This window comes from Serinus canaria, chromosome 1A (assembly GCF_022539315.1).
Source record: "Serinus canaria isolate serCan28SL12 chromosome 1A, serCan2020, whole genome shotgun sequence".
Classification (NCBI taxonomy): Eukaryota; Metazoa; Chordata; class Aves; order Passeriformes; family Fringillidae; genus Serinus; species Serinus canaria.
In genome coordinates this window covers 5,688,190-5,708,458 of record NC_066314.1, presented here as the reverse complement: position 1 = coordinate 5,708,458, position 20,269 = coordinate 5,688,190, and the positions used below count along the sequence as shown (strand labels likewise).

The 20,269-nt window shown below is 41.3% G+C and overlaps 1 protein-coding gene across 8 annotated transcripts in view; it reads right to left on the bottom strand.

Annotated features, from left to right (window-relative positions):
* Positions 1-20,269, bottom strand: part of CELF2 (CUGBP Elav-like family member 2) — a 376,846-nt gene that overhangs the window by 11,732 nt on the left and 344,845 nt on the right. For 6 of the 8 annotated variants that reach the window (XM_030238355.2, XM_050984875.1, XM_050984898.1 and 3 more), the window contains 3 exons: positions 10,585-10,716; positions 3,410-3,589; positions 492-635 (listed from right to left, as the gene is read on the bottom strand). In XM_030238355.2, the coding sequence (XP_030094215.1) occupies positions 492-635; positions 3,410-3,589; positions 10,585-10,716 (456 nt within the window). The remainder of the gene's footprint in view (positions 1-491; positions 636-3,409; positions 3,590-10,584; positions 10,717-20,269) is intronic. The other 2 variants (XM_050984882.1, XM_050984906.1) reach the window with 1 other exon arrangement.

Below are 20,269 nucleotides of genomic sequence, written 5' to 3'. Positions count from 1 at the left end.
TAGCTAGACATCAGCTGTCTGCAGAATATTCTGAACTGCATGTACACACCATTCAGTCACTAATTGCAAAATCTTGTACTTAATTCAGAAGAAAGAAATTCCTGTAATGCAGAAGCAATGGGTTAAACACAGAGCTTTTTTAAGTGGCTCAGCTATACAATAGAGAATAATTAGGTATCCATAATAAGGCAGTTTAATAGTATACTAAATGACATTCCCCCACATAGGGTGTAATTATTTTCATGTACTTGACACATTCATGCGAGATGTCAGACTGGAAGATTATTATTGGGGTTTTTTTTCGTATCCAATTTTTAGTTAGAAGTAGTTTGTCTTTGCATCTTCCTGCTCATTTGAGGATTAACAGTCTATTATTTTTGGAATGATTTTCCAGTATGACATTTCTCACATTGCTGCTAATTTTCTTTCCTGGCCCCTTTTCAGTATAGTGCATGTGGCTTTTACTGTTGGATTTATTAAATTTGACATACCAAAGCACTTGCTCAAATTGGTCTGTTTGTCAATGAAGACTTTAGCAGAGATAACATTTCCAAAAGGCATGAACATCTGCAGAATGTCCTGGTCTCCAAACTCCTGGGGGAGGTGGTAAATAAAGAGGTTTGCCCCTTCTGGACCTTTAGGAAAATAAAATAAATAAAAAAAAAAGAAGTATGAAAACAGCTATTACAAGTGCTACATTTAATCTGTTTTTCCATAATACTTACTGAAGCTGGTGGTCAGAAAGCATTTCACTTTCTAACTCTGAAGGAACAAAAGCAAGTGGATCATCAAAAGAGCACAGCTGAAATACAGCTCTTGAGAGCACCCCATCTTGAAAAGTGTTTACTTTGAAAAGTGTTTATTTCATAACTCTACTACAGAAGTAGTTAAATTCATCCTCTTTCTTCAATTTACATGAGTGTCTTTCAGTATAATTAAGGTTAGGAAAACAGGTACAGAATGTATTGGCTCTCAAAATGCCCCAAGAACTGCACAAGGAGTCTTCTGCTGCTTCCAACACCTGCATGGGTTTGTCAGTTTAATTCCAGTTGCAGGAACTTATGGAAATGGAAGCAGGTGAGCTCAGATTTGAGTACCACAGATTTAAACTCAAATGGCAAGAAAATGGTGCAGATAGTAATAAAAATAGTAAGAAGAAGCACACCTTGTGACTTTAAAGTCAATGAAGTCAGTGAGAAAAAGACATTCAAAATTAAATTTGTCCTGACTCTTTTAAAAATGAGTTTTTTTTTTTTTTAATATAAATTCCCCATACAAAGATCTGTCTCCTAGAAGAAGCTTTGTAAAGCAAGTCTTTTAAAGAAGTTCAAAATTAAGCAGTTGGGTTGCAATTAAGTGGCTTTAGACTTAGTTCAGTTTGCAAACAAAGCTGTAAACTCAGAGGTGCTTTGAATATTTTCCTTACAGACAAGATTTGAGGTATGTATTATTTAAGGTGTAGGTTAAAACATTCATCCTAGTGCTGATGGGTTGTTTTTTTCCCCTAGCTCAATGGCAGCACACTGGAAATGAGCAATGGATGCCAGGAAGAGTGTGATACATGATGGAGCCAGATGTGGCCTCCAAGCAGGCATCAGCAGCATAAGAGGTACACAAAGGGAACAAACATTTCTGCTCACACCACACTTAGAATAGCCTTATTACATATTCCTTGCTTAATGGAACCTAAATGTGCCTCAGATGGGATGTCCTTGGTTTTCTGGAGAGGAAGAGGAAAGTGCTCATGAGATTTACAGAGTTCCTTCTGCAACAGAGCCATGGAGCCTCCCCTCTCCCACACAGAATCAGGCTGGGTGCTCTTTCTCAGCCTGAAGGAAAAGGTAGCAAAGTCTGCCCAAAAGGAGGAGAGAAATGAATCAGATTTAAAAAAAAAATAAATTCTGGTGAGGCAGGAAAAAAAAAGATGAAATAAACTTGTCACTTGGAATTTTTTTCTTCTTGTCACAAGTAAACTACCATTCCCAGCAAATAATGTTCCTTAAAATAGTAGGGAAAAAAATTTGGTAAATAATATTTAAGAGCATATGCACGAGGCAGTTCACTGTGCTTCAGCATTTAATATTTATGTAGCATTTTTCTCTGGTACTTGTTTATCCTCAACCACTCCAGACTCTTCCATCAGAAATCATGGTAAGACACAAAGCATTGTTGTCAGTATTCAGTACTGGAATTCACTCACTTGAACTTAACCACCTACTAACAGATACAAGATATATAACAAAAAACCCTGTGTTTTAAAAAGGATGCTGGCAATTCATAAAAATAAAAAAATATGCCTAAAGTTGATTTGAATGTTTCTGAACTGAGAAAAATTAAAATAGAAAAAAATCAAGCTTTCCTTGACTATGTATCTTGCAATGAACCAAATAAACAATTTTTTTCTGGGGTCAAATACTCTATTGTCACTGACCAAAGGGCCTGAGGTGAAAGATAAATGCAGAAAACAAAAAATGTGGAAAAAACCATTTGAACATTTGAAAAAATCCCCTTTCATTTTAAATAATTCAAGCTTTTAGCTGCAAATGAAAGAAAAGACTTGAGAGAAAATATACATTTTAACTCCAGTGTCCCTATACAATAAGCAGCTGGGGGAATGCCAAATTTGTCTTCCTAGGAAACACATCCCATAACAGTACAAAATACTATTTCAAAAGAGGATAAAAAAGATTTCTCTTGAGGATATTATACTAGGTTTATTCCCAAAGCTTATCCTTGGCAAGAGCAGTAGTGACAACATAGATACAGTCTTAGAAAGCATGCAGTATTTCCCTGTCTTGGTAGAATTAGCTGGAAATTAGGACAGGAGAAACCAATGAAAGCAGAAACAACCCCCCTGAAAATGCATGGGAAGCATGAAGGGGAACGGAAGAGGGGAAAAGGGTAGCCTCATTTTCCTAAACACCTTGTAATTAGTATTCATTTATTCTTAGCAATAACTTCCTGAGGTTTATTTGCTGTTGGTGTGGGGAGAGGGGCGCAATCATCCACTTAGCTGCTTCCTCACAAGACCCACAATTAAGCAAAGAACCACTCAAAGTGAAAACGGATCTTGTCATTAGCTCAAAACCTTAATCAGATTAACTCCACTATGACAGAAAATGGAAACCAGAAGACAAACTTGCATCCACAGAGGGATGATTTCTGTTAGCGGTTTTTATATGGTAGGTGGTAAATGCTTTTATACAAGGAAGGGATGGGTGGCAAAGCATAACTTGATGGCTGAAAAGTGAAACACATTAGACATCAAAGAAGGTGACAGTGGCAAGCAGGAAGAAACTGGAGGGAGAAGAAATCACAGATTAGACTGCCTGAGGCCTTCCGCGAAGCCTCCAGGAGGAAAGAGCCGCGCGGCACGGCTCGGGCCGGGTCTGCTGCAGGAAGGGCTTACCTTCCTTCTGGCTGCCCGCGGCGCTCTGCTGCTGCAGCAGGCTCTGGCTGTAGAGGGTGGGCAGCGCGGCGGCCGCGTACTGCTGGATTCCTGAGTAGGCCTGGGTGAGCGCGTCCATGGTGCCGGCCGTGCCGTTCGTCAGGCCTGTAGCGCCGAGTCCTCCGTTCAGGGCCGCCATACCTGAGAGCATTTGAGCAACTTTACAAAAAACCCAACAATAGAGAAAAGAAATTGCACTTGTTCATTAGTGCTTTCCGAAAGTCGTTGGTATTATACGACACTGACGACGACAGCAGTGCATGCAGCTCGGCACGTCACCAAAATGGGACTGAGGACAAAGAAACACGACTTTGGCATCAGGATCACTTCAGCACAAGGGTTGCACAGTCAAATGGACTCGCATGCAGCCTGCTCCTGGCAAGTACTACAGGTCTGTGCTCCTGAGAGCCTCTCTGCTCGTCCTCCTTGACACCAGTGCTTCTGCTGTGGGTGTCTGAGGCTGGCAGTGTGGGACCTGTTTGACCTGTGTCCTTGTCTGTGGAAAAAGCAGTCTGTGAGGAAATCCGCTCTCCCTGACTCCCTGGGGTCTTCAGCAAAAGCCATGACGACACCAGATCAGAAGCGTTTTGCTTATACAGAGTAAGCAGAGAACCCTAATTGTCACCCTGATTTTTTGGAGATTTTCTAAGCCTTCTGATGTTTACATTCTTGTAATGAACTTTCTCACACACTTTCTGTAAATAACTTACTGTTTCACATTCTTTTATGGAGGAGGAGAAATTTGATAGACTGTTGGTTTGTCCAGTGTTATTGGAGAGGTGGCACTGTCACCCTCCAATCCACTGTCACTATTGGAAATCTATAAATGCTCGAGTCAGAAAATAAACTTCCCTTTTTTGCCTTGAGAACAGCAGAGCGTGCGTGCCGTGTTATTTCATGTCCTATAGTGACACCTAATTAACTGCATTTAAAACAGGCCTTTTTAAACCTAAATGCTAGTGTTATAACCCTCTATACAATTACAGGCTTTGTCTCTTAGGCTTGTGGTAGAAAGATGCACTGTGATGCTCTTTGCTTCCACCTTCCTCCTCTGGTTACTCCAGTCACTCCACAAGAGATGAACAGCAACACACCCAGAGTGACTAAAAATACTTCACCCAGACTAGGCACCTTTCATGAAGAAACAAAAGCATTTATTTCTAGCAGTTTTTCTTCACAAGGGAAGCTGAGCCACTTTTTTTTTTAACTTACAGCAATTCTACATCCTGATAAGTAACAGAGTAATTTAACTGGGATGGCTGCTAAAGAGGAAATTTCAGATGGGATTGCTAGCTGTGCAGAAAATGACATCCCTCATCCGTGCAAACAGTGTGGCTGCATAAGGAGTTGTACTACTCTGATTTGATGGTGGACAAACTCCTGAGCTACAGCTTCCCTCCTCTGCTTCTATTGCTCAGCATGACTCCAAAATGAGTTATGTTGAAGTTAACAGTGCTAGTATGTCTTTCAGAAATTCCAGAAAAAGTGAATTTGCAGTTGGACGTTGAAAGCATGGCAGGGTTCAGAGCCCTGCTCATCTTCCACACACCCAGCCTGTGTCAACCTGAGCACTGAGAGCACATCAGGACTGAGAGTCAGAGCATGTTTTCTGCACAATTAGCCATCTCAGCTCCCCAGTTTGTAGGTGAACAGCTCACAAACAACTTAAAGGGCTTAACAGGCCCATAGAGGTACAGAAGATCAGTCCCTAGAAAAATGGGAGGGGTACCTAGAATCACCAGCAATCATTTTTTAGACATTGTCTAATGTTTTGATTGGTAAAATGGTGAGTGAAGATGTGACTGGTGGTGTCATATTAAGACTCCAAAGAGAGGAACACTAAAGAGAAGGAAAGGGCTTAATTTCAGAGCAATAATAAGGGTTGGTGTGTAAATTGGGCAAAAGTGGGGAAATTAAGCAGAGGACACTTTATAGTAAATTAATAATTAAATCTATTAGATTGGGAAACAATCTTCAAGGAAAATGGCAGAAACCTTATCACATGTGTAATTTAGATACAGGAAGAATACTGCAGGGAATTATCCTGCATTGACAGAGGAGGATAAAGATGCTGACCCCAGTATCCTCCTGCCTCTTATGTAGATTTGAAAAGCATATTCCTATGAGTCTCCAATAATCAGGACAATTGCTCAAGTGGCACCTTTTTGGCTCCACCAGACTCTGTGCCAATTAAGAGAATTGTACTGCATAAATTATACCTTTTGATCTTACTATAATTTGTGTGACTAAACACTTGACAGAGATGTGATATTCTTAGCCTTTCCTTAATAAAATGTCTCACTTTGAAGGCTTCTCTTTCCCCTCCACCCCACTTCAGAGCATCACTGTACCCTGATGGGAGGTACTGGCTGCCACTGCTTTGAACAAAAACCCCTGTCAGAGCTCAACAGACCTGGGTATTTCTTGTATAATGGTTCCAGTTATAAAACTGCAATGGGTTTGGGGGGGGGGGGGGGGATAAAGAGATGATTTCTCTGAGAAGCTGCTGGAAGCCTCCCCTACATTCTACAGAGCCAATGCCAGATGGCTCCAAGACCTGCTGGACCTGCTGCTGGCCAAGGCCCATAGGTGACACCTCTGAGGTAACTTGGTAAAGGAGGAGAAAAAACCCTGTGCACTGGTATCTGCAGCTAGAGAAGAGAGGAGTGAGAATGTGTGGGAGAAACAGCTCTTCAAGGTCAATGGAGAAGGAGGGGCAGGAGCTGCTCCAGGCACTGGAGCTGAGATTCCCCTGCAGCCCCTGGTGCAGCCCTGCTGAGGCAGCTGTGCCCTGCAGCACACAGGGTTCCATGGGGAGCAGAGATCCACCTGCAGCCCCTGGAGGAGCCCACACCAGAGCAGGTGGATGCCCAAAGAAGGCTGTGACCCCACAGGAAGGAAGTGCTCCTGGCAGGACCTGTGGAGAGAGGATTGCACTGGAGTAGGTTTGCTGTCAACACCTGTGACCCCGTGGGGGACCCAGTCTGGAGCAGCCTGTTCCTGAAGGGAAATGCCATGGAACAGACCCACACTGGAGCAATTTGTGGAGTGCTGCAGCCTGTGGAAAGGGACCCACACTGAAGGAGTAGGTGAAGAACTCTGTCCTGTGGGAGGGATCCCATGCTGGAGCAGAGGAACAGTGTGAGGAGTCCAACCCTGAGGAGGAAGGAGCTGCAGGAACAATGTGAACTGACTGCAACATCCATTCCCTGTCCTCCTGCACCACTGGGGACAGTAGATGGAGAATTCAGGAATAAAGACTGGGAGGAAGACAGGAGTGGGGAGAAGGTGTTTTTAAGATTTGGCTTCATTTCTCATTATTCTATTCTGAATTGACTGGTAATAAATTGAACTAATTAAATAATTAAACTAATTTCCAGGAGTGTTCTGCCTGTGATGGTAGTTGGTAAGTGATCTCTCCCTGCTTGTATCTCACAAACCTTTTGCTATATTTCCTCTCCCCTGTCCAGTTCAGGAGTGGGAGTGATAGAGTGGCATTTAAAATATTATAATACAATAATAATAACAAAACCAATATAAATAAGAATTTTTATAATAAATGTACAATATACACTATATTATATATTAAATATTACTACTACTACTAATAATAATTTGATCCTGAGGCTGACTATTGCCTGCTCTGCTGTTCTGTACCTAGGTTTGTGTCACTGCTTGCATGGGTGTACACACAGGACTGCTTAAACTAAAGGCTCCTGATAAAGCAGCTTGTATCTCTCTTTTTATTAGAGCATTGAAATAACTTGATAACAGAGGTAGCATTAGGATACCATGTTATCTTTTGTGAGTCATTGGCCTATTAGATAAACATGCTCTGTGTTGCAGTGGGCAGCATCCTCCCCCTCCCTTCCCCTGGAATCAATAGCACTTCCCACCCAGTGGCTCCAGATCAGCCATCAGCCAGACAACCCAGCCCACGGCACTGCTCCTGGGAAGGGCACAGCTACTGCTGCCACAGCCCACGGGTGCCATACACCTCCCTCCTGAGCAAAGCACAGCTGCAGAAAGCACCCAACACTTTCTGTTCTCACATTTTTGTGAAATCTGCAAGGCCCAGCTGCTGTTTTGCATCTCTGCCATCTCTTTATTATCTCTACCAATGCACCTCAGTCACACACTGAACTCTGGTCCCTTCCTCCCTCCTGTGAAATAACCTTTTGGAGCCTCTCATCTATGGCCTTCTACTTTTCTGAGTTTCTCTACATAATACAAAAAGCAACAAAGCTTGGCAAGTCCAAAGGTCTCTCAAAGTGCTTTTCAAGCACCTTCAAATCTGTCATGAATAGTTTTATCTCTGTTTTACAGATGTAAATAAGGGGGCAAAAGGGCTAAGTGACTGCCCTGGGGTCACACACAAATACTGTGCCATAGCTGTCCAGTATTCTGAAAGTATGGTCTCCGTTCTTAATTGCAAAGAATCACTTCCTCCCTCTTTAGTAATTTTTCCTCATAATTCATAATTCTTTTTGGCACTTAGAGTTCTTAAATTTACATGCTCAAAGCAGGCAGTCTAATGTTTTGCTATTTAGAGCTTTAGGTGTTTCAGGAATAACTGAGGGAAGACTAAATCCCCACACTTAGGTAGAACTTCTGCCAAAACCTTGGAGACACCTAAACTTACCATACTCCACTTCATTTAAGGCCTCAAGACATCTTTTTTAAAATGCTTCTCTCTACAATGACAGCACTATCAGCCTCCATAGCACAGCTCCTTTTCACAGACCCAGACAGGACCAAGAAAACAGATAAAAATCTTCTAATGAGCTCAGTGTGGAAGACATTCTCCATGTGATTCTCATGTGCAGGGCAGGACTTGGCTTAGGCAGAAGAGCAGCTCTTCAAACCTCTCTATAAATCAATACCCAAGCACAGAGCCACCTTCTGATTAATTTTTGGGTTAAGCTTTGCTTGATTTGTGCTTTGGATTTTCTAATTCCCCAGCTAGAAGCATGGGACTCAGTTCCCAATTTGCTGCACAGTTACTTCAGGAGTGTCCATGGCCAGTGAATATTTTTATGGGCTTGCTTGTGACCATGGTATAAGCCAAGTCAGTGTGCAGCATCAGACTTACTGAACAGGAGGTTTCCCAAAGGCAATCTCCCAGGTGGGTTTGAGTGTGCATGACTGAGTCAGACATGGTCATCAGGAAAAGCCCCAAATTGTCATTAAATAGACAGGGGAGGTTACCGTTATTTTTTGTTATTATTGTTATTGTTATAAAAATATTGTTGTTATTAATTTGAGCAATGCTTCACTATCATCAGCATCATGAGTACCAGAAAGTGATAATCAAATTCCCTTTTGGAGGAAACAGTGCCCTAATGCTGAGCTGTGACATGAGGAAGCAGTTTCCCCTCTTTAGCTCTCTCTCAGCAAAGACAGACATACCCACATACATTTTGTAAGCACCATACACATATCCATAAAAACATCCATGAAGAAGATTTGGGACTGCAGTACAAGTCCATGGAAGCAATGGTGACTTAAAACAAACTGAAATTCGGTACCAGGTTGGGAATACATCATTAATACTTCAAACAACACATGCAGATAAGTTTGCAGACACATCACCTCAAAATACTTGCTGAGAAAATGTAAACTCTTTGCTTGCAGCCTAGCAAGGAGTGCTAAAAGGAGTGCAACAGAAGGGCTCCCACACAATGAGCTCACAGGATTCAGTCCTGCTTGGTTTTGATGAAGGGGTACATTATGTTGGAGTGCTCCTGTGTGCCTGGGTTCTTAGTACTTGCTGAGGGGAAGGAGTGGGATGTCATATTTTGCTCTTGATATTGTGATTTTTTTATACACCAAGTGAAGCACAATGACTGGTAATCAGAAAGAACATTTAATGGTGTCTTACTCATGACAGGGTAGCTCTCTTACTAGCAGAGCTGACAAGAGGAGAGGAGGTAAGTTAGCCTTCTGTGCATGCCATTTCCAGTGGCTTGCTTTGACACTAATGGAGTAAGAAGAAAGGAAACTAACATCTGCCATTTTGGGACCTAATACTAATTTTTCTCAAGTTGTCCTTGAGCTGCATTTACAATGAGGTTGTTTTGTGTGAAATGCACATGTCCTTGCCAGAAGCAAGTCCTGTTTTACACGAGACCCCATGCAACCATTCAACATTGCTACATGGACATCCATAAGCCCCCTTCCTTCCCAGCTCCCAACAATACCAACCAGAGATCACAGAACAAAAAGATTGGGTGAGCAGCCAAGTAACAGTGACAGAAAGGACATCATGCAGAGCATCAGAGTGAGCAAGAGATACTGAGGAGGACATCCATTCCTGAGGGTACATTATGATGGGTCATGGACTGGCAATGACCAAATAGATTCCTTGCATTGCAAAAGGAAATGCAAGGAGCAACAGCAGCTAAAGAAAAAAAAGAGGGAGGGGGAAAAATGCAGCTGGGCAAATCTCTTCTGTTACAGGCAAAGGTGAAGTCATCATAGCAGAAACAATAATTAAAAAAATATCCTCCTTCTTCAAGAAAATCTTGACCAGGGCTAAGAACAAAGACGAATGTTCTAACAACTACTGGCATCCACTTAGCTGGAGATGCCAGGGTTTGTTCAGATGTCATAGGATAGGTGTGTGTGCTCTGGCATTTCAGGTGACTGACTGCATTTTCTCCTATACTTGCCAATTAAAAGCCAAAGAAGACTTGCTCTCATTTTTAAAGCATGTTGCTCTCGAGTCAATTAGATAATTCTTACAGATGTTTTAAAGGCTTGCCTCTGGGGCACTAAATTTCTGAGTGAGGTTTTGTACATTGGGGTGATACACTTGTTGTCAGACTCCCTCAGTGAAAAAGGAGCCTCTCCTATAACCTTGACAACCCAAATCCCCCGTGACAATTCTTTTACCTTCCACATTTACTGCAAGAAGAGGAGTCTTTATGCAGGGACACAAGGAAATTCACTTTCAGAACAAACTGTGTGAAACTAAAAGACTCCAGAGAACTACATTTTAGTAGCAGTATGGAGCAGAATCAACTTGACCCCCTTATTTGGTGTAGAGATTAAAAATCATATTATCACTTTGCAATTGATAGTTTTTGTGGCATGATTATTGGGGAAGGCTGTCCACCACAGCAATAAATACTCACTGTTTACGGTACCTGCTAGTGCATTAATATTGTTCAGTCCAACAGTGGCTCCAGCCAGTCCTTGGAGAGTACCCAGAGAAGTCAAAGAATTCATGGCCGCACCAGCTGTGGAATTAGCAGTTGATGCAGCCACTGAAAGGAAAAAAAAAAAGCAAAGCAAAATTATGGCAATTAACTTTGTTTATTTTATTTTATTAGAGCAGCTTACAATCACACACAGCAGCACAACAGGGCTACTTACAAGGAGAAGGAAAAAAAAAATGAGATCAACAAGACCAGTGTTGTTCAAGACATTAACAGTGTGATTGTCCATGGGAAGCGTTGTTGAGCCTAGAACTGCAAATACTAGATCACAAAATTCAGTGCTATTATTTGCAAATGTAATACCAAACCAATATGTCTGGGATCAGACACTTTCTCAAAAGTTTGTCAATCAATCTAACAACCCAGGTTGATCAGCTAACCAGGCTTTTGAGATTTTGCCACACACCTCAAAGTCCATCATTACCCAAAAAAGAATTACTCAGTATTTTTGTCATACAACAGATTACTATTCTAGGCCCCAAATGTTCTAAGAATAAGTTAAATTATTCTAAGTGAAGTCACTATGCTCTAGGACACTGTATAAACTTCATTTAAAGACCTGAAGATTAGAATAAGAATGACCAGGTAAACACAAAATGTATTTTATTGCAGGCATTTATCCAGGCCTTTCTACATAGACAGGCATGTATATGCACCCCTATGATACTGTATGTTCCCCAAAAGCTCTGCCAGAGGGGAAAAGGTGGAAAAAATGTCCTTGATGCTGCAATGTCAAGGGAATGATGAAGGTAGTGAGATAAATCCATCTAAATTTTGTGTTTAGGGAGAGAAAGAGACTCACTGGTCATTGAAAGTAGTAAAAAGTCATCATTTGGGATAGGTTGGGTGAACTAGAAATACCTGTCTGTCTCACAGAAGTGCCTTGAATAACCAGTGTAGATTAAACACTTAACTCACAGCTAGGTAAAGACATACCAGATGAATCACACTCATAAAAGCTGCAGAAGCAATTAAGTTTTTAGTGCATCTCCTGAGCCCTACTTTCATGTATCAGTCATAAAAAATTCCCTTTTTTTTTTTTTTTTTTTTTTTGTTATAACATTGCATTATCTTAGGAAAAGCAAATATTTAAAATCAGAGTTTTGTTGATGATGTACTGGAAGTATATCATGTCTACAACCAGGTTTTTTTTGCTCCTATTCATTACCTAGCTATGAAATAGTTAAAACCACTTTTATGTGATGCTTTTTTGGGCTGTCAAACACATCAGATTACTCAGTGAACCCTCAAGAAAGCGAAGTCTCTAGAGCTGACAGGATCCAGTAAGAAAAGTCAGAAGTAACTTTTTTACTCTATGGGTAAACCTTGAAGCTCTAACCTACAAATAACCTGCCTTTGCAACATTAAGACCCACCAAAGACAAGTTTTCACCCTCTTGGGGCCCCAAAGTACAAAGAACATTCTTGCTGTGGGGGAAGAGAGATTTCCAGACTCTGTTATGCAGTCCTTGTCTCTTAGCATCTGCAATGTTAACTCAAATAATTTTGTATGTTGCAAACAGAAGCAGCTTTGATTATTCAATCTGTCCACACAAAGCAATAAGAATCCAATAATTTCTTTGATTTAAAAAAGTAATTAAAAAATCCAAGTAAAAAACCCCACTTTTTTCAGATAATGTGGGCACCAGCAGAGAAAAGAGGAAAAAACCAAAGTGAATTCCCTGAGACCAACACTGGTCTGTGTTTCTGTCAATGCTCATTAGCAAAAGATTTAAATGAAGTATATAAAACTCAAATCTGAAGGATCTGATTAGTTTTGACTGGACTAAATTCCATCCATTTTCTGCTTTAGAGGATTATTACCATTTTCTCTTGAGTAAACACATATAGTTAAGAAACGAGAGAAATGGGGACTAGGAAACTGCCTGTAAATTGCATTAAAGCTGGGGGCAAATAGCTCCTGTGAACAAGAGCCATATGCTTATGGATTGTCAACACATCTGTTGGAGAAGGCAAAAAATAATCTGCTTAAAACCTTCCCTCTTGTGCAGCCCACAGTGAAATATTGGGACTCTTATTCCTGGCTGCTCAAACACAGGCTCCAGGGATGGTCAGTTTCTGGGGCCAACATCTCTTTTTTTTTTTTTTTTTTGTATCAAGTTTTTCTATTCCATCAGGCAAATAAAGAGCAGGTGCCTCAGTGCTTCTCCCACTTGAAGCTGCAGTGCAGATTATCTAGTTTGTCTGAATAAAGACTTGGCACATTCTCACTGTACAAGACTGGGTGAAGCCCTAAAGTACCTCAGGAATGAGTGTTATGTTGTTGTGGTGTTTCTTCTGTCTGCCTCACAGATGCAATGGGACAATGCATGTTAACCCTCTTTGGCTTAATATTTCTTTGAGAAGAAAGAAACTGAACACATTGTGTGGTTTCCACCATCTTATTGACCAAGGGGTGAATAGAAGTGAAGGGAACTCCTTTTTTTAGGGTGCTTGGAGAGATTAGGCAACCTCTGCATGAGGATTCCTGAGAGACCCCACACTGAGACCTCCATGTATGAAATAAAGATGAAGACAGTGGTGAGTAAAATATTACCATAAAAGGGGCTATAAAAGGTACAAAATATTAATAGAGGTGAAATTTTCTAAAAAAATGCTGTATAAAACCAATAGATGAAGCAATGGCATGCCTTGTCCCCCAGAAATCTAAAGGAAGATGAGACAAAAGTTCAAAGATTCTACAAGACAAGTGTGAAGGCTTAAACCAGCTGAAAGTTTTCACTTTGTGTGCTCCCAGATGAAATCCATCTAGAGACAAGGACTATGCTTCTCCTGTCCTTTGCCATTTTCTAGTTCCTTTCAACAAAAAAATTGTAACATATATTAAACTGAAGGGAAAGAAGAAAAATCACATGCCTTGTGGTAACAGCAAATGACTGCTCTACTTTGGGGGAACCTGTATAACTCTCTTGTGTCAGCAAAACTCTCAGGCTCCACAAATGCTCAGAGTAATGGCAAAGGAAGAATAATTCACTGTCAGAATACTTTCTATATTTATGTCTTTTAGTTGTCCAGAAGACAAAAATAGATTGGCTACCTACATAATTTATAAATTGGGTTTTACCAGGTTCCTCTGAAACCAAATAAAGGAAAAAAAAAAAAGAAAAAAAAAAGAAATCACAACTCCCTCCAGCCTCTACACCAGAACATTCATAGAATCACAGAATATGCGAGTTGGAATGGACCCAGAAGGATTCTCAAGTCCAGCTCCTGGCCCTGCACAGGACACCTCAAGAGTCACACCCTGTGCCTGAGAGCATTGTCCAAACACTTCTTGAGCTCTGCCAGGCTCAGTGCTGTCACCACTGCCCTGGGGAGCCTCTTCCAGTGCCCAGACACCCTCTGGGTGAAGAAACTTTTCCTGATATCCAGCCTAAACCTCCCCTGACACAACTTCAGGCCATTCTATCAGGTCCTGTCACTGGGCACCACAGGGAAGAGTTCAATGCCTGTCCCTCCTCTTATTGTGCTTCCTCCATTTAATTGAGGAAATTTTCACTATCAGCTCCAAGCCAAGAAACTTGGCCTTTGGTTAATACATTCATTGACAGAGTTATCTTTGATGCAGAGAACATGATTTTATTTGCAGGGGTTGCTCTACACAATACAGATATTTGTGTTTAACTAGTAATACTGCACTCATGGAGATCTTTAAGGCTGGAAGGAGCTGGTATTTTCAGATGTTCTCAAAACATTCACTTCTGCCTATAAAAGGTTATAAACCCTTTTAGGTAATTTAAAAAAACCCCAAATTTAACAGAAATATGAACTAGAAATGAGCCCTTTCTCTTTTAAATTTTAATTTAAATTTAACTTCAACACAATACCTAAAAACTGTGCCAACCTAGAAAAACAACAGGAATTAGCACAGAAACTTTTGGCCATTCTTTTGGCTAGATTTTGTCAATAGAGTCATAATGATTTACATCATCTGGATTTGCCTCAGCTGGAAAAGTAGACTCAGGATAACAGCATCTAGGAAAGGCAATGATGTGTAAATATTTCTTTGGCTTTGCTACACACACAGTGGATGGAATTAATTTCCCCACCTTTGGCAGCCTTGTTGTTAGTTTAAGCTAGTCTAGTCAAAACGAGACTGTTTCTGAGATTTAATGACCTTCAATTCAGACACCCTACCTTCAGATTTCTATTTCAGGTTGGGCTGAATTGCCCTAAAGACCATGTGGATGAGCTCAACTACCAGATGCTACTGATGCCTTTCCCAGTTTTCCCTCAAACTTCTTGTGAAAGCAATTGCTATGATTTCTGTTGCAAGACCTTCTGCTTCTTCACAGTTGCTGCCTGTCTCTTAGAAAGCTGTATCCTGGAGGCACAGGCACATTTTTTTGTCATGCCTGTTTACTTTCTGCACCTCAGACCAAGGAGTGCCCTTGGTAGAGCTTCTTGCTTTACTGAAACCACAGACCTATGCAAATTTGCCTTGGCCAAATCCCACCCCTCTCATGCCTCAGGCCAACTTATAAAGTGAATCATAGAATCAGAGAATGGTTTAAAGTTGGAAGGCATTTTTAAAGATCAGCAATGAGTGATCTCCAACTAGAAGAGGTTGCTCAAAGCCTCATCCAACCTGACTGTGACTGTTTCCAGGGATGGGGCATCCACCACCTCTCCAGGCAACCTGTGCCAGTGTCTCACCACTCTCATAATAAAAAATTTTCTTCCTTGTATCTACTCTAAGTCTACCCTCTTTTACTTTAAAAGCATTGCCCCTTGTCCTATTTCTACAGACTCTGCTAAAAGGTTTGTCCTGATCTTTCTTGCAGGCTCCCTTTAAGTACTGAAAGGCTGCAATAAAGTCTCCCTGGAGCTTTCTCCTGGCTGAACAACCCCAACTCCCTCAGCCTCCATCTCTCTGATCATCTTCAGGAATCCTTTTCCCACAGTGGAGGTCAGAGTCCAGGAAGGCTGCTGGAGGCAAAGAACTAAATAACCCACCTCTGACTGTGGCACTGAAGGAAAGGACCAATTCCATTCACACCAGTGCCACTATGTTTTAGCAGAGAAATGGTTTGCTGTGTGTAGTCAGGCTCATTCTTTCCTTAATTTTTTTTGGATAAATGTCTAAGTGAAAAAAAAAAAGAAATCCAGTGACTTCTCAGCAAAGTCCTATACCACAAAAAGCCCTGGATCTCTTTGAAACTCCCTGCTATATGTGCTAACTTGGCACTATTTATGGGCAGTGTAAACTGTGCACTTCTCCATTCCTCTCCACCTTGTCCTGTTCCCTTCCTCCTTTTCGAACACGGGCATCCTGTCTGGAAATGATCCACAAACTGCATGTCTTGGAGTAAGATGCTAAGCAATTGAGGCATTATAAACATTTTAAGAGACGTTTCTTATGGGAAACATTATTTTGGTTTTAGGGCAGGACTAGTGGAGAGAATGGGCAAAGAAAAGCAAGAGCAGCTTCAGCTCTTTCTGGGCATGGAGAGTTGCTCTACACCCTGCCAACCCCATCCATGTGAAGAGCAGCTATAATGGTTCTGGAGCAGAACCAGATTTCTGGTGCTGCAGGGCTTCAGGGCAGCTCCAAGACTGGCTTAACTATGCTGGGACTTTCCACAGAGATCCACAATGGTAAGTAACTGTGTCAGCCCTGCTGACAGCTTTCCTTTAGGCAGCCCTTGGTCACGCTCCACAATTGCCTGCCACTAGGAATGCATGGCACAACAGGAAGCTCAGTGTTTAGTCTGATTTCAGCCACTTGCTTATCACCACTCACTTATGAACCACAACTTTGTTCTTATTGTTTTACTTAATGGAGAGTTTAAATAACTCAGTGTTAAAGTACTTCTTTAGCTCCAGTTAAGATGATGTAGTAGTACATCAGGGGTCAATATTGCCCACAAATTTTAGGTTCAGCATCTCTGTGGCTAGGCAGGAGAAGTTCCAGAGAAAACATTCTCTTTTGGGAGACACTCCTGGCAGATCTGTATTGGCAGTTGTCTAAGTCCAGAATCCTCTTTCTTGTACTGAATTTGGGTGTATTTCTGATTTTCTGCTGTCCTTCTAAGCTCACTGACTCCAAGGGCCAGATAAAATGGATCTGACACTGGTGCTGACTAAATGGCTGACATTTAGAGGAATTCAGATGGGCAGAACTGGCCAACATGAACCTTATGAAATTCAACAAGGAGAGATGCAAAGTCCTGCACCTGGGGAGGAATAATCCCCTTCAATAACACAGCAGGGGATGGATGGGGCTGGGGACAAGCTTTGCTGAAAAGGACCTGTGGAGGTCTTGGTGGGAGGTGACCATGAGCCAGCAGCATGCACTGGCAGAAAAGAAACCAAACAGCACCCTGGACTGTGGAAGAGGAGACAGGAGATCCATGTTTCCCCTTTACTCAGTGCTTGTTAGATCACATCTAAATACTACATGCAGATTTGGGCTCCTCCTTTCAAGGAGAACATTGATCAGGTGGAGGGAGCTCAGTGGAAGGTCAGCAAGTTGGTCAGGGCTCCAGCACTCATCCTGTAACGAGCTGGGCTTGTTCAGGATGGAGAAGATACAGCTCCAGGTGAACCTAAAGCAGCTCCCCCAGTTCCTAAGAGGAGGTCATCCACTAGATAGAGCAACAGCACATGCAGGGAAGAGGAGAAGTACATTGAAGCAAGGGAGGTTCCGTTCAGATATAATTAAAAACATTTGTACAAGCACTGGAACAGATTACCCAGAGTCCTCCATCCATGTCCTTGGAGGTTTTTAAGACTTGTTTGGTATCAACCTGATCCCCCATGAGCAGGGAGTTGGGCCACAGACCCAAATGATCTTCCAACCTCCATTATTCTGTGGGAATTAGAGCAGCATAGGAAAAAAGTAGAGAAACAGCTCACACTAAGACAGAATGAAAGGAGGCAAAACTGAACAGTAGAACCAGCTTCTGTTCTTGGGTCTGTTTACAGAAGCAGAGGCTGACATTGAATATGCCACTTAACTCTCATCTATGGTTTTGGTTCTAGGCTGTCACAACTACACTGTGTGTGTGAGGGTTTTAGGGCCCAACCTACATCTAAGAAAATAAGTTCTGACCTTGGATTTTTCCTTGAGGTTTTAGATTCCTTGTAGATTTAGCAATGTGCAACAGAAAATAAAATCACAGTAGAATAATGTAAAGAAAAGATATAAAGACATCAAACAAAGAGAGTAAAGGCCATTAAAAAAGAAAATAAAAAATAATATTTCTAACAGCTCCTCAGTCAGCAACAGAAAAAATTTTTAGAGTTTCTAAGAGAATTATAAGAACAAAAAAAGAAGAAATATGAAACCCAAAGTAGAAATCTCTAATTTTAGCCAGATGAATTTAAAATCTCTGTTTAGTACACAAAATCTCTTGGGTAAACAAAATATGCCTTTGTCCCTTAGTCCAAGAGGGATAATAAAGCTAAGAGACAACACTGGATTTAAGGATAATCAGATTAAGGCTGTGTTCTCTGTTTTCTTTCTAATCTTTAGTTGCAATAACCAATGATGTTTGGAACTGTGTCTTGAAAACTGTATCTAAACATGAGGAACACCTGCTGGCCTGACTGAAAAATGAAAGATTTTGGACAAAGTTTTGTTGTGCTGGACAAAGTCTGTGCAAAGCTTCTGACTTTGGTTTATATTATCTTAGTTTTGTGTGGCACTCTCTTAAACAGAGAATAGCACCCAGCTGTAGGAGGCTCTTCTGTAGTTGGGAGTCTGGACCACTGACCTGGAGTTAGGAGGGATCCTGCACAGATCTGATCTTATATATTTAAGGTCAATCAATTAAGGTGTGTTATCTTCATGTAGCACTAACCCAGCTGGTTGTTTTGAAGAGATGGAGGCCACAGAGTTTTCTCCTAAACACACAAATGAAATGTCTTATGGAAAAGGGGAATGATTCAAATATAGTAATGCTGGAGTTTATGAAATGAGGATTATAAACCCAGTGTGGGGGAGAAGCGGGCAGGTCAATCATGGTGCCTGTGTGACATTGCTCTCAGGAATTTGCAGTGGAGTTTCTGGCTGAAATGAGCTCATCCTACGGGCTCTGACTGCAGAAGGTACATTTTAAAGGGGAAGAATAATTAAGCAATGACAGAGGCATCATCATTATTAGATAATCACAACCCAGGGGCATTAGCAAATGTTGAGTGTCTCTAATCCCATGGGGTCTAATTATTCTGTGATAATAACCACACCTCCAAGTTCTAATTTATTCTTGTGGAGAATCTGGAGGGGGAGGGGGAGAAATGGGGGCATTTTAATATTTTTGCTAAAAGAAGATGCAGTTGGCCTTTCACTAAGGCTCATCAGTATTCTGATCTAACTAGCATGTGTGATTGGCATTAAATTGTCTGCCCTTTACTGTGATCTCCAGCCAATCTGAGTATCCACCCTTGCACAGACTGGTGGCCTCCCTGCTGTTAACAGTACCAGCAGGCCCTGGTTCTATTTCTCAGGGCAGATTTTGGCAAAGGTGAGGTAGATTTCCCTGGTCTGGAGATGTGCATTTTCCATAAGGTCCTCTGACAAATACATTGCCATTGGTATGGAGAAAGAAGTAAAAACTTGCACATTTCCTGGTATATTGGAAGTGCTGTCTAACATGTCAAAAATGAAGATTCTAGGAAGTTTAAGTGCTCTGCTTGTGCTTGGATAGGATAAAATTAAAGTGACAGATGCACTCCAGGGAAAGAGCACCAGAAAAGCAAGAGAGCAAGAAAGAGTCAGGGGAAACAAGAATGACAATATAGAAAGACATATACCAATATCATAGCCTTTCTCCAGAAAGTCAGTGCCCCTCTGCTTCTTCATTACTCACAGGTGAGCTGTGCCCATGAAATATTGTCCATTTCTTCCCAAGGCACAGGGAAAGAGAAGTAGCAGTGAGCAAAGGAGGAAGGGAGAACACCATGCACTCAACACCTGGTCTCTTTTTTGTATCTGTGTGCATGCATGTGCAAATGAGAGAAAGCATGACAGAGAGGGAGAGGAGAGGAAGGAGTCTTTCCCCATGGTGATCTTTCTGATTCTGGCTTTCTGAAAACAGGTTTATATTTTATTAAGTCCTTTGTGAGCACTGACTTTTACAAGAATAAAAAAAAAAAAAAAAAAAAAACAAAAAAAAACCAATCAGAAAACATAAAGAGGTGAACCAATTCATTCAAATTCTTTGCAAATTCAGAAGCCAAGGCCTTCAACAATGGGGGAATAACCTTAGGCTCATAAATCCATACTATTCAGCACTGCATGGGTTTTTGAGAGCTAAGAAAGCTTGAGAGAAGTGAAAATCAGGGATGTTCATTTTAATCACTTGTTTATGTTAACACCTAACTTGACATTTATGATTGTCAGGAAATTACAGTGTCTACACCATGGACCTTCCACAGCAGTGCAAAGAAGGAGAAGAAAAGAGAGCATGCAAAGGTACCACAGGTACAGCAGACAAACTTATTAGTTGGTTATTTCTGTAGTTTTCTAATCCTCTGTTCCATAATTTCCCTCCAAACCTCTCTAGCAGAAGGTATATTAACAAGCAAGGGTTTATTGATTGGGCATGTCTTTGTGAATCTAGGCTGGCCCTGTGAAT